We start from the raw sequence: 21,620 nt of genomic DNA on the forward strand, positions 1-21,620 counted from the left end.
CGATCGCCGTATAAATGTGAATGGCGCCAAATTTGTGTCAAAAGTGTCCGATACGTCCGCCGCAATATCCCAGTCCCAATAAAAATCGCAGATCGCCGCCATTACTAGTAAAAAAAAAAATAAAAAAAATCATAATTCTGTTCCCCATTTTGTAGGCGCTATAACTTTTGCGCAAACCAGTCGCTTATTGCGATTTTTTTTTTTTTTTTACAAAAATACGTCGAAAAATACGTATCGGCCTTAACTGAGAAAAAAAATAGTTTTTTAAAAAAAAATTGGGATATTTATTATAGCAACAAGTAAAAAAAATATATATTTTTTTTAAATTGTTGCTCTTTTTTTGTTTATAGCGCAAAAAATAAAAACCGCAGCGGTGATCAAATACCACCAAAAGAAAGCTCTATTTGTGGGGAAAAAAGGACGCCAATTTTGTTTGGGAGCCACGTCGCACGACCGCGCAATTGTCAGTTAAAGCGACGCAGTGCCGGACGCTGAGATTTCGCCTGGGAACGAAGGGGGTTTATGTGCCCAGTAAGCAAGTGGTTAAAGACAGGAATAGTACCACTGGATTGGCGCAGGGCCAATGTGGTGCCCATATTTAAAAAGGGAACAAAGTCTTTACCAAGTAACTATAGACCTGTTAGTTTAACTTCTATAGTTGGGAAGATACTGGAACGTTTAATAAAAGACCACATGGATGAGTTCTTGCTGGAAAAAAACTATTTAAGCAGCAGACAACATGGATTCATGAAAGACAGAAGTTGTCAGACAAACCTGACTTTTATGAAGAGGTAAGTAAAACCCTGGACAGAGGCGTGGCTGTGGACGTGATATATTTGGATTTTGCAAAAGCATTCGATACAGTTCCGCACACACGGCTCATGTGTAAGGTAAGGTCTACAGGATTGGATATATCAGTTTGTAAATGGATAGAAAACTGGCTGAAAGACAGAATTCAGAGAGTCGTGGTTAATGATTCTTACTCTGAATGGTCCAAGGTTATCAGTGGTGTACCCCAAGGTTCAGTGCTGGGACCCTTACTTTTTAATATATTTATAAATGATATTGGGTCTGAGATCAAAAGTAACATTTCTGTCTTTGCAGATGACACCAAGCTATGCAGTGGAATAACGTCCTTGCAGGATGTCTCCAATTTACAAGCCGACCTCAATGCTCTGTCTAATTGGGCGACTAAGTGGCAGATGAGGTTTAATGTAGATAAATGTAAAGTTATGCACTTGGGGGCTAAGAATATGCATGCATCATACATACTAGGGGGAGTACAACTGGGGGGATCTGTAGTGGAGAAGGATCTGGGGGTTTTAGTTGATCATAAGCTCAATAATGGCATGCAATGCCAAGCTGCGGTTTCCAAAGCGAGCAAAGTCCTTTCTTGTATTAAGAGAGGTATGGACTCCAGAGACAGAGATATAATTTTGCCCCTGTACAAATCATTAGTAAGACCTCATCTGGAATATGCAGTTCAGTTTTGGGCACCAGTTCTCAAAAAGGACATCGGAGAACTGGAGAAAGTGCAGAGAAGGGCAACCAAACTGATAAGAGGCATGGAGGAGCTCAGCTATGAGGAAAGATTAGAGGAACTGAATTTATTCACTCTTGAGAAGAGGAGAATAAGGGGGGATATGATCAACATGTACAAATATATAAGAGGTCCATACAGTGAACTTGGTGTTGAGTTATTCACTTTACGGTCAACACTGAGGACAAGGGGGCACTCTTTACGTCTAGAGGAAAAGAGATTTCACCTCCAAATACGGAAAGGTTTTTTCACAGTAAGAGCTGTGAAAATGTGGAACAGACTCCCTCCAGAGGTGGTTCTGGCCAGCTCAGTAGATTGCTTTAAGAAAGGCCTGGATTCTTTCCTAAATGTACAGAATATAACTGAGTACTAAGATTTGTAGGTAAAGTTGATCCAGGGTAAATCCGATTGCCTCTCGGGGGATCAGGAAGGAATTTTTTCCCCTGCTGTAGCAAATTGGATCATGCTCTGCTGGGGTTTTTTGCCTTCCTCTGGATCAACTGTGGGTATGGAGTTGGGTGTATAGGATTTTACTGTGTTTTTTATTTTGTTTTTTTATTTTTTGTGGTTGAACTGGATGGACTTGTGTCTTTTTTCAACCTGACTAACTATGTAACTATGTAACCTGTGTGATCGATGTCCCCTCCTGTGGTGTCCACTTAAAAAGCCGGATAAAATATCCACTGCTCAGTTCTCTGGCATTCACAGAGGAGATGACTCTCCTCTGAGTGCATGTTTATGAAGCGGTGTAGATCACTTCTCCTTTTGTGAAGTGAAGCGATCTACAAATTATTCGAACAGTGGAAAACGCCCCCTGATACTGTACTTTCGTAAGATATAGCCAGATTACAGTACCAGAAATTCACTGAAAAAACACTCAGAGGAGACCCCCCTCCTCATGTTAATAAAATAATTAGTATATATATATATATATATATATATATATATATATATATATATATATATATATATATATATATATATATATATATATATATATATATATACACATACACATACATACACACACACACACATGTTTTTTTCTGTGTCTGTCAGTGACAGCTTCTTCGTGTGTGGAGATGATCGGGGGAGAACATGTCCCCCGATCATCTCCGTTTCATAAACCATTAATGAACTGAGATCAGCGGTGATCCTCAGGATTGCCGGTGTTCACAGTTTCATAAACAGACCAGACACCTCTGTATGCAGCTATTAATGGAGCTCTGCTCACTTACATTAGCAGTGTCCTGATCCGGATTGCACTTAGGTCTCCTCAGACCTGAAACGTCACTTTAGCTGCTTTTCCTGATAGGTAGTGGCTTTCTGATAGAACACCGGGGCCTCAATGCACCATTTTGACAGGCGGGACTTGGACGTGCTGGGAGTTCTGGCACTGGTGCAGGGTTTTACCCTAAGTTAAAGACAGCCCTGGGTGTCACCCCTCTGGTGGGTGTCACCCGGTTGTGGTCCGCACCCACCTATCGAAGCCACTGACCGGCCTGTGTTCTGTTTGACTGGTAATCATTTTTCAATTATTTTCTTACAGTCTCAAAAGTCTCTGCTGGTGGTACAAAAGTGATATGACATCATAGGACACCATTGTCTCTTTTGGCTCTAACTTCAGTTTACTGACAATTACTGACAAATTCTGAAGATGGTGGATGGTGTACCATGTTGTAAGGGTACCTGATTCTTTTAAAAAATAATTCAGGCACATCTTGCTGACCAAGTTCTCGTTTAACAACACACACACACACACACACCCCAACAAAAAAATCACACCCTCCTTTATAGCCACACAAATAAATTTGCGTCCCCATTTTTAACACTTTAAAGGCATCCCCTTACCCGGAACACCTAGGAGTGTGGCCAATAAAGTGGGTGTCAAGTCAAGGTTTATGGCTTGTATGCTGGGAGTAAAATAAGCCCTAGAATCCCTGTATCCCATTACCCAGCACTCCTGCATTCAGGGATGCCATTAGAAATCATTACATGTATATTCACTACAGTAAAACCTTGCGAGCATAGTTGGTTCCGGACGCATGCTTGTAATCCAAAGCACTTGTATATCAAAGAAAATTTTCCCATCAGAAATAATGGAAACTCAAATGATTTGTTCCACAACCATTTATTCATAAGTCCTTCAGTCTAAAGTACGTATAAAAAGATTATAGCAATGTGATAAATTGTGTAACCATAAAATGTCCATCCACAAATGGAAGCCTCCACAAGGGGGATTAGAAGCAAAATCCAGCAGGAGCTAGAGAGTATAAAAGAGAAGAGAGTCGCCTCTAAAGTGTAGGTACAACATTTAGCAACTCACATGTTTGATGATTAAAAAGGCATGTCTAAGTATGCAGGGATGCGGGGTAAAGCGATCCACATAGACCGTCCTCCTCACGCCAGATCTCACCGCTGTCAGTCTGCAACCGTGACTGTGAAGACTACCCTGCAGGAGAGCAATCTGAAAGTGAGGCTTGAACCGTTGGTGGAAGGGACGACATCAATGGTGGTGCAGAGGATGGTCTATGTGGACAGCTTTACCCCGGATGCCTGCATACTTAGATGTGCCCGTTTTAATCATCAACCATGTAAGTTTCTAAATGTTGTACCTTGTTGTAGCTTTTATATCAAGTCAACATTTATTTAAAAATGTTGCTTGTCTTGCAAAACGCTCTCAAACCAAGTTACTCTCAAACCAAGGTTTTAATGTACTTTGCTTTTTTTATGTTCTTTCTGGCTTTTTGGCTTTTTTTTTTGGCTTCCTTTTCTGTCTTTTTAATCCAAGTACAGCTTGTCCCATCCCTTCTGAAGTGAATGCTGCAGCTGCTGGTGCACTTCATGCTGATGTAAGTTCTGAAATTTTCTGGGCTTGTGCTGGTGCTTGTTGTCCCTGGTGCCCCTGCCTCCTCCATTCTGTAGCAGCAGCAATGGCCTATGTGGACTGTCTCCTCTCCCGGGTTTCCACAGCTCTCCCCTGTGGGGCTGCCCATGACTAAGTTCAGAGAGATTGCTGCTACAAACCAGAGCCAGCAGAATAGCTGATGTTACCATCTGATGCAAATCTCCATGTTGCATAGGCAGTGGCAGCTTTTGGGGCTGAACTGCATCTAAGATGACCAGGGATGGACTGGGACAGAAATTTGGCCCTGGACTTCATCCAGACTGGCCCACTTTGACAGGTCTCTCCCATGGCGGCCAGGCAACTCCCGCACCCCCCCCCCCCGGGGCCCCCCAAGCCCCCTCTCCCCCGTCACTAGCCACTAGCCGTTCTACTTTATTAGAGTAGAACGGCTGGTACTGGTACTCTTATAGGCAGTACCAGTGGGGAAGCTAGACATTATTTCACCCGAATCCGTTCGGTGCTCCCCCTTATGGTACAAGATTAGGCAGAAGTGAGAAACTCCCAGGCCATAGCTGTTGAGTCAGCTGTCTGTCCCCTCCCCCCATGCTCCTCTGTCGTCCCCCCTGCTCCTCTGGTCCTCCCCCTGCTTCTTTGTTACCCCCAGGTGAGCGCTGCGGGGAGAGACAGAGAAGCGAAGGGGGGCAGCAGTCCGCTGTCACTGAAGCCAGCCCACCGGGAAACTCCCTATGGTCCCAATGGCCAGTCCATCCCTGAAGATGACTGGTACTGCACCAGTGGCAAACTGAAAAAAAAAAAACATCAATTGCAGCCACTGTGCCCATCAAACGCAGCTACTGTGCCATCAAACCAGCCACTGTGACATCAAACGCAGCTACTTTACCCATCAATTGCTGCCAGTGTGCCCATCAATTGCTTCCAGTGTGCCCATCAATTGCCGCTACTATGCCCTATCAAATGCTGCCAGTGAGCCCATCAATTGCCGCTACTGTGCCCCATCAAATGCTGCCAGTGTGCATCGCCCGGCACTTACCTGTTTCGCTCCTCGATGTCTTCTTCCATCCTCTCTATCAGGCGTCCAATCACAGCACCTGACGTTTCAGCCAATCAGGTGACAGGTAACAGACCCGAGCACCTGATTGGCTGAGAGGCCGTTCAGTGTTAGCAAAGCGAATTCCTTCGTCCTTGTAGACGCGTGGGCTGTGTTGTTTTTAAATTATGACAGGATCTGCCACCCGCCTTTTGGGGGGAAAGGAGGAAGGAGCTGGAACGTGTAACATGTGCTAAAGGTGAACTCGGTAGGACCGTCCCAGTGCCAAGCAACACAGTCCCTCCACCACCCATTCAACCGCCTGTTGGCTTACCCACTGCACATCCCCTGCCCACTGTATATCCCCCGTCCGCTGTATATCCTGTAACAGGAGGGAAGGGAGGTAGGCTAGGTCTGCCCCATCTCCTCTCTTTGTCCTCCTGTGCCAACTTACAACCCTCCCCCCGTGCAGCCAATCTGTGCCTGGGAAGGGGGTGTGGGTGGGAGATTTCAAAGCATACAGTGATCTTGTTTTGATGTCTCCCTGAGCCTCTGAAGACAATACAGCCTTGGGTGAGTGAACTCTCCCCTCTCTCTCTTCCTTTCATGTGCCATAGTCTTCCTGCCTTCCATGTGCCACAGTGATCTTTCCTTCCTGCTTTCCATGTACCATAGTGATCCTTCCTGCCTTCCATGTGCCATAGTGTTCCTGCCTTCCATGTACCACAGTGATCCTTCCTTCCTTGTACCATAGTGATCTTTCCTTCCTGACTTCCATGTACCATAGTGATCATTCCTACCTTCCATGTGCCATAGTGGTCCTTCCTTCCTGCCTTCCATGTGCCATAGTGATCCTTCATGCCTTCCATGTGCCATAGTGATCTTTCCTGCTTTCCTTGTGCCATAGTGATCCTTCCTTTCTACCTTCCATATGCCATAGTAACCCTTCCTTCCATGTGCCATAGTGACCCTTCCTGCCTGCCAGGTGCCATAGTGATCCTTTCAGGTGTTGTAGTGATCCTTCCTGCCCTCCAGGTGCCATAGTGATCTAGCCTGCCTTCATGTGCTATAGTGATCCTTCCTGCCTTTCATGTGCCATAGTGATCTTTCCTGCTTTCCTTGTGCCATAGTGATCCTTCCTTTCTGCCTTTCATATGCCATAGTAATCCTTCCTTCCATGTGCCATAGTGACCCTTCCTGCCTGCCAGGTGCCACAGTGATTTATCCTGCCTTCCAGGTGTCATAGTGACCCTTCCTGCCTTCAATGTGCCACCGTGATCCTTCCTTCCATGTACCATAGTGATCCCTCCTTCCTGCCTTCCATGTACCATAGTGATCCTTTCTTCCATGTACCATTGTGATCCCTCCTTCCTTTTTTCCGTATACCTTAGTGATCCTTTCCTCTCTCTCTACCTAAGGGTTGGTTCACACTGCAGTACTTATTCTTTGGCTCCATCCCGGGGTTCCACCATAATCCTCTATTTTAAGCCAGATTCTGGTAGATTCTGCGGCGGCATAGCGTAAGCCATTTACACTACGCCGCCGCAACTTACTGGAGCAAGTGCCGTATTCCTCAAGCACTTGCTCCGTAATTTGCGGCGGCGTAGTGTAAATGGCCCGGCGTATCCCCGCGTAATTCAAAGGGGGTGGCTTGTATTTAAATTAAGCGCGCCCCGCGTTGATTGAACTGCGCATGCGCCGGGCTAAAAAATAGCCCAGTGCGCATGCTCCAGCTCACGACGGAAAACGTCAATGACGCCGACGTGTGCGTCATTGACGTAAAGTCGTATTCAAGAACGACTTAGGAAAACAACGTACCCGACGGGAAAAGACGACGCGGACCCGACGCCATACTTAACATGGCATACGGCGGACTGGCTTAAGGTTACCCCTCATATAGCAGGGGTAACCTTACGCCTACGGAAACGACGTAAGCGACGACTACGAGACGCAAATTCGTTTGGGAATCGGCGTATCAGGCTCATTTGCATAGTCAAATGAGACCTGAACGTAAAAACGCCACCTAGCGGCGAATTACATTTAAGATCCGACAGTGTAAGTCACTTACACCTGTCAGGTCTTGGCTGTATCTATGCGAAAATGATTCTAGGAATCACTCGCATAGATACCCGGGTCAAAAAACAGAGATACGACGGTGTTTCCTGAGATACACTGTCGTAACTCTGCTGAGAATCTGTCCCTCTGTCTATTTTCAGTGTATTCAAAACCAGATTTATTGAAAGTAATTTTCGAAATGATTGTGTTGAGGTTTATATGCATCCCTGAGACTCCAGCTTGTGGCACAGCAATCAAGCATATTTCATAGGTACTAGAAAGCCCAAGTTATGTTTAACAATGGCCCTTAAGCCCCTCCCACTATCATGTTTGGCCACACCCACTTTTTGATAGCGTGCCGCAGGTCACTGTCTCCCCGAAGTGTCCCACATTCTCAAGTTCAAAAGTTGTGAGGTATTTTACATTATATGCAGTATTTTAACTGTAGCCCCCTGCTCCTGTTGAACAGGTGCTGCTGTAAATGTAAAGGGGAAAAAAGGTCGCGCTAAATATGAGAATACATTATGCCCATTGATATATAAATATATAGTAAGCACAATAAAATACACAATAATCAAAAACATACAGTGAATATCGAATACCATACAGTATGTAAATATAAAAGTGTAAATATGAATAAGAAAAATCAAGTCCAGATTATAATAAAAAAAAACAGGAGGAAAGAAGTCCCCCAAAAGTGCAAATGATCCACAGGACGGTGTAATAGATGACGACAAAGAACCTCCACCACCATTAAACACTGAGGCCTCGTACACACGACCGGCGGACCGTTTCCAGCGGAGATCCCCTCGTCTGTACGAGGCCCGACCCTTACCAGAGCCTGAGATCTCAATGAGATCAAACACAGCAGTGCTATGAGATAGGGAACATCCTTCACAGTAGGAACACCATAGGAATATTCATCAGGATAAAGGAAGCAGCCAGATCTCCACCAAAGTCTCAATCATCGAGGGGTGTCGGCACTCACAGATATGTAAAAGAACCAGGGGAGACTTGCATAGTGTAAAATCCTTTGGATGTTTAATGAATAAAAAGAAATGCGCACTTACATCATATCAGTAGCATTCAATCGTAAAAACGAATAAGCCGGCCGGCTGTAAATTTAGAGGGGGCCTGAGTCGTTATTTGGCTCAGACAAGTGTAATTATGGGCAATTTCGCCTCTGTTCCAGCCATGGCTGGTGGTGTTATTACCATTCCAGGCCAAGGGTGGCAGCAGCAGAGTCAGGGTGTATTGGGTGTCCCCCTTGGCAGTGAATGAGTGGGAGTGATCGTCCCGCTGTGCATGCTAGGGAGGGGTACTTAAGGGACAGACGCCATTGGCGGGGGTCTGTCGTCCCACGCGCCTCGTGGCCCACCTGTCCTGGGGTGCGTGTTTCTGAATCCTGACTCTGGAACCACTTGGTCCAGGGTTGTGGCTTTGCTTGGTAGTGCCCAGTAGTCAGACTGGGTTTACATTTTCAAGGTGATCCTGTGCTGTCTGTCCTGGAGTGAAGAAGCCACTGGATGAAGGAAGCCAGGGGGGGACCTATCCTGGAGAGGACCATGCAAGAGGCTGGTATCTTGGGAGAAGGCCTGGAAACTTCACTGAAGGATGCACCATATACTGAGAGGCTCGACGGGCGGTCGCCTGTCAGGTTTAAATTCCACAAAAGTTAATCTGGAGAGATCCAGGTGCTGAATCCTGTGGCAGGGGATTCTGGACCAAAAGTTTCTCCTTATAAAGGAAGGTCTGTGGCAGAGACTGTAATTTATACTGTGCGCCATTCCGCCTGCTAGGCCAGTGGGAGGGACCTATCCGGGTGAGCGATACCCACTCTGGCTTGAGTGGCGACGAGAACTGTTTGCTGGAAGCAGGAGTGTTTCCTATTTGTGACTATACACCTGAACCTATTTACCTACCCTTCCACCCCTCCAACTTCTTTTCTACTAGGTTCTACAAATAAATCCAAGAAAAAAAAGTGTATCGTGTGGACATTGGAATTCATCAAACTCTCTTTATTACCCTGGACGGCGAGCAGATAGAGGTAACGTGCCACCCAAAAATACTCAGCAGCTCCTTCGGGGGTTAGTGCTACATAACATTTCCAGAATATATACAAGCTGACTTTTAGGTTATTGAGACATGAGTCATTACAGTACAGAAGGCAACAAATCCATATTAACTGGTTAAGACCCGGACCATTATGCAGGTTAATGGCGCTGTAGGGGTTAAGTGTGACCTCATGTGTGTTTCTTACTGTAGGGGGACGGGGCTGGACGTGTGACATCAGTGATCGTCGTTCCCTATATCAGGGAACGATATCGGGTCCCGCGGGCGCGGTCACTGAGATTCGGACCGGATCGCGAGCTCGCGACCCACGGCTGGGCTCTTAAAGAGGACGTATAATAAACTTTGAGTCACAGATGAATTATGATTATAGAGAGATGTGTACTGTTCCTCAGTGCTTCTTTTAAATTATTCTGTAATGCAACACATTTCTCACATATGAGGAATCTAGAGAAGGAGCCTCAATGGAGTTTGAAAATCATAAATGCGTGAAAATTTCCATGGATCAGATAGGAAGGCAAATAGCTCACATGGTGGTAATTAGTGCTGGCAGGAAGAGGTCATCTCCTGACTGGCAAGTTTTATGCTCCTGGGTCCCCTCTGGCTCTAATTCTTCATCCAGATTTGCTACAATACAACTCTCTAAAATAAACACACTTATGACCCAAAAACATAGAATATCCAGGCTCAAACTTACCGACCAATCAGCAACCAACCAAATTCCCCTGTCTAACTGGTGCGTTAAAAACAGAGGCTTAGTTGCACACATCTGCAAATGCATGTGTAAGCTGCAGGCCCCGTCAAGGCGCTCTGTGTAAACTGCAGTCCTAACTGCAACATTGCATTTTATGTCTCCTCAGTGGGAGCACATGACTGCTGATGGATAGATAAGGGGCAGGTGACTGGAGGAGCCCAGCCCTCAATAAAGGGGCAGGAACACACTGCACACTAAGCACATGGAAGCAAAGGTGCTAGTGCGTTGCCTGACCACAATGACAAAAATTCAACAAACAATAGTCACTGCCCCTACCTATGAATGGTATAATAAGGAGCGCTGGAATGGGCGTATAAACATACAAAAACATAGAATATCCAGGCTCAAACTTACCGACCAATCAGCAACCAACCAAATTCCCCTGTCTAACTGGTGCGTTAAAAACAGAGGCTTAGTTGCACACATCTGCAAATGCATGTGTAAGCTGCAGGCCCCGTCAAGGCGCTCTGTGTAAACTGCAGTCCTAACTGCAACATTGCATTTTATGTCTCCTCAGTGGGAGCACATGACTGCTGATGGATAGATAAGGGGCAGGTGACTGGAGGAGCCCAGCCCTCAATAAAGGGGCAGGAACACACTGCACACTAAGCACATGGAAGCAAAGGTGCTAGTGCGTTGCCTGACCACAATGACAAAAATTCAACAAACAATAGTCACTGCCCCTACCTATGAATGGTATAATAAGGAGCGCTGGAATGGGCGTATAAACATACAAAAACATAGAATATCCAGGCTCAAACTTACCGACCAATCAGCAACCAACCAAATTCCCCTGTCTAACTGGTGCGTTAAAAACAGAGGCTTAGTTGCACACATCAGCCGCCTGACGAGTCGCGTCCCATTCAATGCAATGGAACCGTTCTAATAGGAGCGACGCAAGTCGCTCCGACTTAGAAAAAGGTTCCTGTACGACTTCGGGAGCGGCTCGGGGCGACCTGCATTGACTTCTATACAGAAGTCGTTTTGCAAATCGCCTCTGAAGTTGTCCTCAGGACGACTTGCAGAGTCGCCCCCGAAGTTGTGCCGCTGGAGTGTGAACCGACTCTTACCCTTTTTAGTAATTGTTTGTATTTTTCAGTTTCTTGTTGAACATTGTGAGAACTTTTAAAGTGAACCTGCATTGCTTCCTACCCAAAAGAAAAGACAATAATAATAAAAACACATATCCAACAGGAGGGATGAGCAGGTGATATCACAGAATTTGCTTTTGTTGCAAAAATGACTGATTTTGCCCTTGTAAAATATAACTGACTTGCTCGGCCATGGATCTTTATGTGACACTGCTTTGATCACCCAGTTGTTTTCTTCCATGTACTCTGTCTTTATGTTTTGCATTTGTTCTGGATTGTGAACATTATTTAGTACCTTCTTCGATCTGGATATTGATACATCCAGGCAGGGGCGTACCTAGAGCATTTGGCATCCGGGGCGGATCCAATATCTGGCACCCCCCCCCACGTTAAAATGTAAAAACACCCCACTGTGCCCCCTGCATACCTCTGCATCCTTCAATATCTTTTTGTTACTACTGTGTACCCCTCTCCACAACTGCACCTCTGGACCACTTTACATTGCACAGCACCCTGCATCACTGGACCCCTTTACATTACACAGCCCCCTGCATCACTGGACTCCTTTAAAATTACACAGTACCCTGCATCACTGGACCCCTTTAAAATTACACAGCACCCTGTATCACTGGACCCCTTTACATCTCACAGCCCCCTTCACCTCTGGACCCTTTTACATTACACAGCACCCTGCACCTCTGGGTCCCTTTACATTACACAGCACCCTGCATCACTGGACCTCTTTACATTACACAGCACCCTTCACCTCTGGACCTCTTCACATTACACAGCCCCCTGCATCACCGGACCCCTTTAAAATTACACAGTACCCTGCATCACTGGACCCCTTTAAAATTGCACAGCACCCTGCATCACTGGACCCCTTTACATCTCACGCCCCCTTCACCTCTGGGCCCTTTTACATTACACAGCACCCTGCACCTCTGGGCCCCTTTACATTACACAGCACCCTGCACCTCTTTACATTACACAGCCCCTGCACCACTGGACCCCTTTACATCACATAGCCCCCTGCACCTCTGGACCCATTTACATTACACAGCACCCTGCACCTCTGGACCCCTTTACATTACACAGCACCCTACATCACTGGCCCCCTTTACATTACACAGCACCCTGCATCACTGGACCCCTTTACATCTCAAAGCCCCCTTCACCTCTGCACCCCTTTACATTACACAGCACCCTGCACCTCTTTACATTACATAGCACCCTGCACCTCTGGACCTCTTTACATTACACAGCCCCCTGCATCACTGGACCCCTTTAAAATTACACAGCACCCTGCATCACTAGACCCCTTTACATCTCACAGCCCCCTTCACCTCTGGACCCTTTTACATTACACAGCACCCTGCACCTCTGGACCTCTTTACATTACACAGCACTCTGCACCTCTGGACCTATTTACATTACACAGCCCCCTGCATCACTGGACCCCTTTACATTACACAGCACCCTGCACCTCTGGACCCCTTTACATCTCATAGCACCCTGCATCTCTGGACCCTTTTACATTACACAGCACCCTGCATCGCTGCACCCCTTTTACATTACACAGCCGCCTGCACCTCTGCACCCGTTTACATCGCATAGCCCCCTGCACCTCTGGACCCTTTTACACTACACAGCCCTCTGCACCCCTTTACATTACACAGCACCCTGCATCACTGGACCCCTTTACATTAAACAGCACCCTGCATCACTGGGCCCCTTTACATCTCATAGCCCCCTGCACCCTTTTACATTACACAGCACCCTGCATCACTGCACCCATTTTACATTACACAGCCACCTGCACCTCTGGACCCCCTTCAGTGCAGACACCCCCTCATTGCAGACACCCCCCCTCAGTGCAACCCCCCCTCAGTGCAAATCCCCCCCTCAGTGCAAACCCCCCAGTGCAAACCCCCCTCAGTACAACCCCCCCAGTGCAAACCCCCCTTAGTGAAAACCCCCTCAGTGCAAACACCCCCTTAGTACAACCCCCCCTCTCAGTGCAAACACCCCCCCTTCCCATTCAGTACCTCAGATCATCGCAGGCAGCGCCACGGCACATGGACAGAAGGTCCCCTCGCCCCTCCCCCTCTGTACACACAAACAGAGAGGAGGGGGCTGTGCCTGTGTGCCAACTGCCGAGCACCGCTAACAGCACGTGGCTGTGAGAGGAGGGGATGGATGGTGCTGCGGTGTCACCCCACAACCCCCCCTCCTCTTGTACCGCGGCGCTCAGCTCTCCGATTCTGCGGCGCTCATCGCTGCAGTCGCGGGGGGGGGGAACCGCCCCCCCCCCCCACGTCAGCTAAAAAATAAATAATTTTTTTTTTTTAAATCGGGATGGTGTCACCCCTCTAGTGTGTGTCACCCGGGTGCGGACCGCACCCCCCGCACCCCCCTAGCAACGCCTCTGCATCCAGGCCAAAATGTATTCTCATGATCCAGCTTTGGTTATCCTTTGCTAAGGGTGGAGATTGTATGTCCTCGTCTACTGTTAACCACTACTATTTTGTACGCTGCCTGTGTATTATTTATTTTGCTGGAAATTTTTTATAAAACCAAGCGAGAGAACTACAATTGAAATTATCCCGCAACAATGATATAAAGAAATAGACTGTGCCCAGAGTCAGCCTTTAACTATGACTGTAGCTGTCTATCATGACATGACTTTAAATACAAACAAGTTTCTACAAATCATTTTTTTATTACAGGGTGAACATTTGTATAAAACATGTCCATACTTGTTTTATAGACAAGCAAAGGCTTTTTAGGAACAGATTCTAGTATCACATTAGACATGGTAGTATTTCCTATCACACTTTATTTTATTTTATTACAATTGTTCTGTTACAGATCTTGCCCAGAGTGATAGATATTGAGTGTCAAAATTTCTCTTTAATACTCATCGTGCAGAGGGTACTCCGGATGGTCGGAAAATCTGTAAAGAAAGATATAAGAACTGTGAGTAAGTCCTGAGTGAGTGTGACAATCAATGAAATCCAATCGCATAGGACCTCATATTATATAGCTGTTAGTATTTTTAAATGTGATTGAACAATGGGATTGTAATATTTGCGGTTCACTTTAAGACCAGGCCTTTTCTGGACCTTTTTTTTTTACATGAAAAAATCTGCATTTTTTGCTAGAAAATTACTTAGAACTCCCAAACATTAGGTATAATTTTAAAGGAGAGGCTCTAGAGAATACAATGGTGGGTGTTGCATTTTTTATGTCACACGGTATTTGTGCGGCGTTTTATCAAATGCAATTTTTTTGGAAAAAATATACACTTTTTGTTATTTTATTGCACAAAAACACAATATAATGCCCACTTGTTTGGAAAGATATAAAAGATCATATTATGGTGAGTAAATAGATACCAAACATGTCACGCTTTAAAATTGAGAATACCCAGGCAAAGGCAACAAACTGCAAAAGTTTACTATCCATAAGCAAAGCTTTCAAAGCTTTTACATTACCACTTTAGATTTACACAGGAAGTCCGGTGCTTGAATTAATCCCTCACGTGTGACAATTGCTCTTTTCACGTGTGTGGGACTGTCACATGCGCTCACCCTAACAGGGGGTGCCTTAATTTTAATTTTATCATTATTTAATTGTATTTGAATTGTTTTAATTATTTTTAAACTGTCACTTAAATTTTTTTTATCACGTTTATTGTTATCACCGGGAATATAAATGTCCCCTGTGACAGCAATTGGCAGTGAAAGGTACTATTTATGAAGGGATCTGGGGCCTATTAGACACCGGATGTCTCCTCTGCCCTTATAGGAGTTCTATGCATTAAGATAAAAAACCTTCTGTGTGTAGCAGGCAGCCTCCCCAGTACCCCCCCTAATTACTTATCTGAGCCCCTTCTCTCTCCAGCGATGTCCACGAGTGTCTAAGCCATCCGGGACACTCCTCATAATTGACACAGCAGCAGCACCGTTGGCTCCCGCAGCTGTCAATCAAAGTCAGCCAGCCAATCAGGGGAGAAAAGGGGTCGTGGCCAGGTCGGGGCGCCGAGTCTGTCTAAATACATACACGGAGCTTTGATTCGGCTGCTTGGGTGCCCCCATATAAATTTGCTGGCTGAGGGGGCACTCGATAAGAGGAAGGGCCAGGAGCAGCAAAGAGGGACCCAAGAAGAGGAGGATCCAGTCTGTTCTGTGCAAGACCAACTGCACAGAGGAGGTAAGTATAACATGTTTGTTATTTAAAAAAAAAGAGACTTTACAATCACTTTAAGATTAAAAATCTTTTGTGTGTAGAAGCCACCCCAGCACTCCCCTAATTACTTACCTGAACCCCATCCCTCTCCAGCGAAGTCCACAAATGTCTAAGCCATCTGGGACACTCCTCCTGATTGGCTGAGACACAGCAGAAGTGCCATTGGCTCCCTAATTGTCAATCAAAGTCAGCCAGCCAATCAGGGGAGAGAGGGGGTGGGGCTCCATGTCTGACTGGTCCCACAGAGCTGTGACTCGGCTCCAGTGCCCCCATAGTAGGCTGCTGACTGTGGGGCACTCGATAGGAGGAAGAGGCCAGAAGCAGCAAAGAGGAACCCGAGAAGAGGAGGATCCATGCTGTTCTGTGTAAAACCAACTACACAGAGGAGTCAAGTATAACATGTTTGTTATTTATTTCGTTTTTTTAAACAAGACTTTACAATCACTTTAAAAGCATTTGATCACACCAAGATCAGTGTGATGGAATGCTTCTGTAGTCTGGTCACTCAGGTCTCAAATGGGATGGGAGAGCCCGATAAAGCCACAGAAACCTGCTTGTAAAAGCAATCCAGCATCTAATTAGCCACTAGGATTGCTTTTACAAGAATGCTGACTGTGGGCTCTAAAAAAACAATACTGGGATGATGCTTGCAGCTGCATCATCCCGGTATACCCACTCAAAAGTCCAGCAATGTATCGATACGTCGCTGGAGCTGAAGTGGTTAAGCTGAACTACAGCCTTATCTTCAGTCTAAGGCCTGGTTCACACTTATGCAGGTGCATTTAGCATTTTTCAAAACACGCTTTTAAACCATTGAAGTCTATGGAACCGAAAACCAGAAAAGAGTCCCTGGTCCTTTTCATAAAATGCACAGATGTGAACTACATCTATAGAAAAACATGTTAAATGAACTGTAGTGTGTTTCTGAAAAACTGAAAATGCACAAAAAAATGCTCAGGTGTGAATGGGGCCTTATAGTCTTTTCCATTCAAGCTGAGCTGTCTCCTGACAGCTCACATCCCATACGACAGCTCATACCTGGTGCGAATCTGTGGCAGTGTTTTATTTATATTTTTTTATAAAATCTCTTTATTATTTTCAAAAATCTCTGTTTCACTCTAAAATAAAAAACTGTCGCTGATAGACCTGAAACAGGTACATGTGCCGCTCCTGATGGTGTTAAATTACATTACAATGGCACATGAAGATTAGTTAATTCCACTGTATGGGTTCAAATCTAGTTTACAGCTGATAAGATCTTAAAGGCAAAACCTTTTTTTTAGTTTTGGATATAGTGGAGAGGGATTAGAACTCCTGTGGTATTTTAATTGCAGTCTGTGCCCCCCATTAGGGATATTCAGTCCATTTGTCCTGTTTACTTACTTTGAAAGTGAAAATTAAAGGAAATCCCACATTTTGCGTTTACATCAAAACATGAATAGAGGGGAATTTTTCCAATGGGGACACTTGTTCTAGTGCCCCTGGTGATACCCAGGGATTTGTTAAATTTCCAGGGATTTCCTCTCATTGTTATGGCTATGGGGCAGGAATTCAAAGGAATGCTACACAATGAGACATACTGCATATGGCAAAAACAAAATTACAGGTTTATAATGCTCAGAATAAAGGGGGTGAATACTTTTCCAAGTCACTGTAAATGTGATAAATTTGTATCGAAAAATATGTAAGAGAAACAAAGTCCCAAAAACATTCCTTTGAATAATCCAATAAAAAGTTAAGTGTGGATTTACACTAACCAGATAGTAGATCCTCCTGCCTTGTGACAAGAAGGATCATATAAGGTTTATGGGGTCTCCCCGAGCCCCTTGGGTCTTTTAAGCGAATCCTCTGATATCCTCCTCATCCGTATAGGACGTAACTTCAAATGGGATCTCACCAGCAGTATGGGTAAGAGAAAGGAGAGGGCAAACTCCTCAGAGTGTGAAACCATACAGGTAGTTTATTAAAAGTCTCAAATGGCTACAGCAAATGACAGATTAAAACAGTCTATGGAACCTCCTATGCAAAAAAACGCAGGCTGTGGAAAACCGGAAGACCCACTCCAGAGTCAGCGTGCTTTCCACCAGGACGTGACGTAGCGCCTACGTCACATCCTGGTGGAAGGCACACTTACTCTGGAGTCCTCTCTTTTCTCTTTTCTTCTATCGAAAGCCCATGGCGTGTGAAACTCACTCAAAAAACTTCACCCGGTGCACAACATAAAGGAGTGACACAAAAACGTGCAGCGGTTACACTAGCCCTCTAAAATCAGAGGGCCCTGCCCTGAATCCCCCGGCACGTTAGGCTCCTGACAGGGAACAGGGTACTTTACACTATGGTCCGTCCAGCCGAACGGACCCCTTTCTCTGGAGGGTCTGCCGAAACAGACCCACCCAAGTACTTAGTGAGGCTCCCCCGAAGGGAGACCCCATGAGAGAGGGCAAACTAAGCCAGAAGGCCATGTCCACCCACTCCCAAGACTTTCAGGGCAGGCCCGAGGACCAGCACCCTACTCATCACACCGTGTAAAACGTGTACAAAACATAAAAATACAAAAACGTGACACACAAAAGGTATATATTAATTAAAGTGGGGAAAGGGACAGTGAAGAGGAGAGTGAAAGTGGCCATTGTGCAATACAACGGCCAGGCCCTCCGGCCAGGAATAAAAAATTCCTCCGGTCCCAGCCAAAAGGCCCAGCCCAGGAGGCAGGTGCTAAAAAAAAAAGCGTGTTCTGGTGCAGTGACCGTGGTGCCTTAAATCAATGTGACCCTCGCTCACAGTGATTGTCCGGCACCCCTGGACTGACTCCAGGGGCACATATGCCATAGGCTTTCTAGTCCCAAATCCAACCCCCCGACCGGTCAGTGCAGCCCTCCGCTCTCTTTTCTTTTACCCACACCACTGGTGTCATCCCGTTTGAAGTTATGTCCTATTCAAATGAGGAGGATATCGGAGGATTTGCTTGAAAGACCCAAGGAGGTCAGGGAGACCCAATGAGCCTTATATGATCCTTCCTGTCATAAGGCAGGGAGATCTACTACATCTGGTGTGTGTACATCTACACTTAACTTTTTCATCGTATGACCCACGAAGGAGGAGTTTTAAATATAATCTTTATTGGAGGTTTATAGGTCTGTTTATCCAAGCAGTCCTCCTGTTTGTTTATTATTTATGCCACTTATTTGTTTGCATCAAATTTAACAGTTTATTACATTGTACACTTTTTTACATCCCTTTCCTTACCTGAACCCTGCTTTCAAGCCTGTAGTGGATGGGTGTTTCCTACAACTCTGCTCTCTGCACAGGCTACATACAGCACAGTGGTGATGTCACTGCTACGCACAGTAATAACGGGATTTGTAAATGCATTTGGTGCACACAAAATGGATTTATATCCCTTGTGGCTATTGCGAGAGTATTTAAATAAAAGTTTATATGCCCAGAGTTCAGCTTTAAGTAAGCCCACGTGTTGCTTAATCATTTCTCCTTAAATTTTGAAAACCCTAAAAAAAGCTCTTTGTTACTTGTTTGCATTTTCAGATAGAATTCATTGTTTTCAGGCTCCAGACTCGTACATCTCCTGCCAAACTTTTCCCTGGAGGCCATTTCTGAATTGTACTTCTCTATATACATCATCATTAATGGATGTTGCACTTAGTATGTTTACAGTTACTGGTCATGTGGAGTAATGGTTATGCGGTTATACTTGGACAATGCTTATTGTGGGTTTAGTATACCTCAAATGCCAGTTACATATTGTATCTTTTACAAATTGTGGCCAACAGGAAATGAATGTTTTAAATTAGGTCTATTTATTTTAACATTGAGACCTGTGAGTGTTTTGGGCATTTGGCAATCCAACAATTTAGGCCATGGGGAAAGGTACAGCTATAACAGCGATTTAACTCATACATAGTCCAAAACTACAACCTCAATCTCTACAACACATGGGCAATTGTTTGCCACGTGTGTAGCACATCTTAAAGCAGAATTCCAGTTTGGATTTTATTTCCCATATCTTTGCTGCAGCGAGGCCACCAACTGTATATTACAGCTCCATGGTCTACATACAGGCCACCTTTGTGTACTCTCCTCTGTTAAATGCTTTGAGGGGACTTCAAACTACACAAAACTGATCATCTGAGCATCTGCTTCCTGTCATGGGCAGCTGGCATTTTAACTCAGTACTACATGGGTGACGTAATGATGCAGTTGCCAGACAAACTGCACATACTTCTGAGACGTGCAGTCCCTTGTGTCACCACTATTTTCTGCCAACCACCATACTACAGAAAGAAGAATGTGACTGCTACATTATATTGCTAAAAAAAAAAAAAAAAAAGTGTTTAGGTTGATATTTTAGATAAAGAGTGTACATTGTACAGAAGTAGTGGAGAGGTCTGGGGGAAACACACTCAAATCTTGTTGAAAGCCTTCCCAGAAGACTGTAGCCACAAAGTGGTAACTCTATATTTGAATTGGATATGTCCAACCAGGCACTTCATGTTAACTATAACTGGTAAGGTGTCCTCTGTTCTGGACCTCTCTGCGGTCACTTCATGCTTGTATTCTTCTAATGCGTTTTGCTGCTCTGTGTATGCCAGAGACTTTAAATAAAACATTAAAAAAGTCACTACATTAGAGATATTGCCTCCCTTCCACCATTTGAATGCCTTTTTGTGGAAGATGATCCGCTCCCACACCTGGTCTCCGAAATGTACATTGGGCTCCACCACCCTGGATCCTAGGCCTGCACACATACGGGTCTAGGAGAGAGACTTAAATCTTCAATTCTCCGAAACTCAGCTGACTCACCTATACCGGCTCACTCACTCCAGTTCCGGGGAGTCTAAAACTCAAGAAACTAATTATAAAATCGTGTTGCGCTGGTATAGGGTGCCGGCTCATTTAGCACGTATTTATCCCTCTGTGTCGGACCAGTGCTGGCAAGCATGCGGCCATAGAGGCACACTTATACACATATGGTGGGACTGCCCCCGGATCAAGCCCTTTTGGGAAGACATTAAACTCCAAATAAAAGAGCTGTTAGACTTGGACATCCCCCTCACTCCAGCGCACTTCCTCCTCCAATGTCCCTCAAATGCCAATCAGTAGATACAAGAAAAGTGCGTTACTGCATCTTCTTAATGCAGCTAGACGTTTAATCCCCATCTACTGGAAACGTTCTCAAATTCCGACAAGGGAGGAATGGGTGGCCAAGGTAAATGATATTAGAGAGGCTGAACACTGGATAGCGACCTGTAAGGGTACTCTGGACCGCTTTAACACGGTATGGGCATCCTGGGTGGCGCATGCGACTGACCCTGGGAGTGTATCCTCTAGCTTAGACTTGGCAATATTGGAACTAGCTGAACCAGCCCTCAGATCCCGGGTGAAGAGGGGCGCTCTAATGCCCCAAGACAGGAGTGGCTCGGCTCGGTGCAGACTTAAGGGCTTCTACCTAACTCACAGATACGCTCTGATTCCCCCCCCCCTTTTTCTACCACTATTCCCCCACTAATCTCTCCCCTACCTTTCTCTCTCTCTCCTAGTTTCTTCTCATCTCTGTGCAGCCTCGTGGCTGCATGATTTAGGAAGCTGTTTAAGTGTTTGCTCTCATTGGACCTATGGTTATAATTATTTGCAGATGCGAGGGGAGCCCACATAGCAATGTGGGCATCCTTTTCCCCTCCTGGCATCGAGCATTTGTCATGAGGTGTTGTGTGCTGGGCGGGGCGCCGGTGGAGGTTTGATGGAGGCAGATTTGGCCCCCCTCCACTGGCGTTGATGCCGGCGAGTTGCCTCTTACCCTTTAGAGGGAATGGACTGCCAAACAATTTGTCATATTAGGTCTAAGGAGGCGCTGAAGTGCCTACCATGCACTTCTGTTAATTTGCAACATGTTCTGTTGTATTGTCGTTTTCTTTGTCATGTATTTGTCTTTCAAATAAAATACAGAT

The 21,620-nt window shown here is 45.4% G+C and overlaps 1 protein-coding gene across 2 annotated transcripts in view; it reads right to left on the reverse strand.

Annotated features, from left to right (window-relative positions):
* Positions 1–14,108: 14,108 nt before the first annotated feature.
* Positions 14,109–21,620, reverse strand: part of LOC120932841 (aldo-keto reductase family 1 member C1-like) — a 41,914-nt gene continuing 34,402 nt past the window's right edge. For both annotated transcript variants that reach the window (XM_040345620.1, XM_040345619.1), the window contains one exon: positions 14,109–14,362. In XM_040345620.1, coding sequence (XP_040201554.1) covers positions 14,320–14,362 — 43 coding nt within the window. In that variant the 3' untranslated portion in view covers positions 14,109–14,319. The remainder of the gene's footprint in view (positions 14,363–21,620) is intronic.

Source organism: Rana temporaria, chromosome 3 (assembly GCF_905171775.1).
Source record: "Rana temporaria chromosome 3, aRanTem1.1, whole genome shotgun sequence".
NCBI classification, from domain to species: Eukaryota; Metazoa; Chordata; class Amphibia; order Anura; family Ranidae; genus Rana; species Rana temporaria.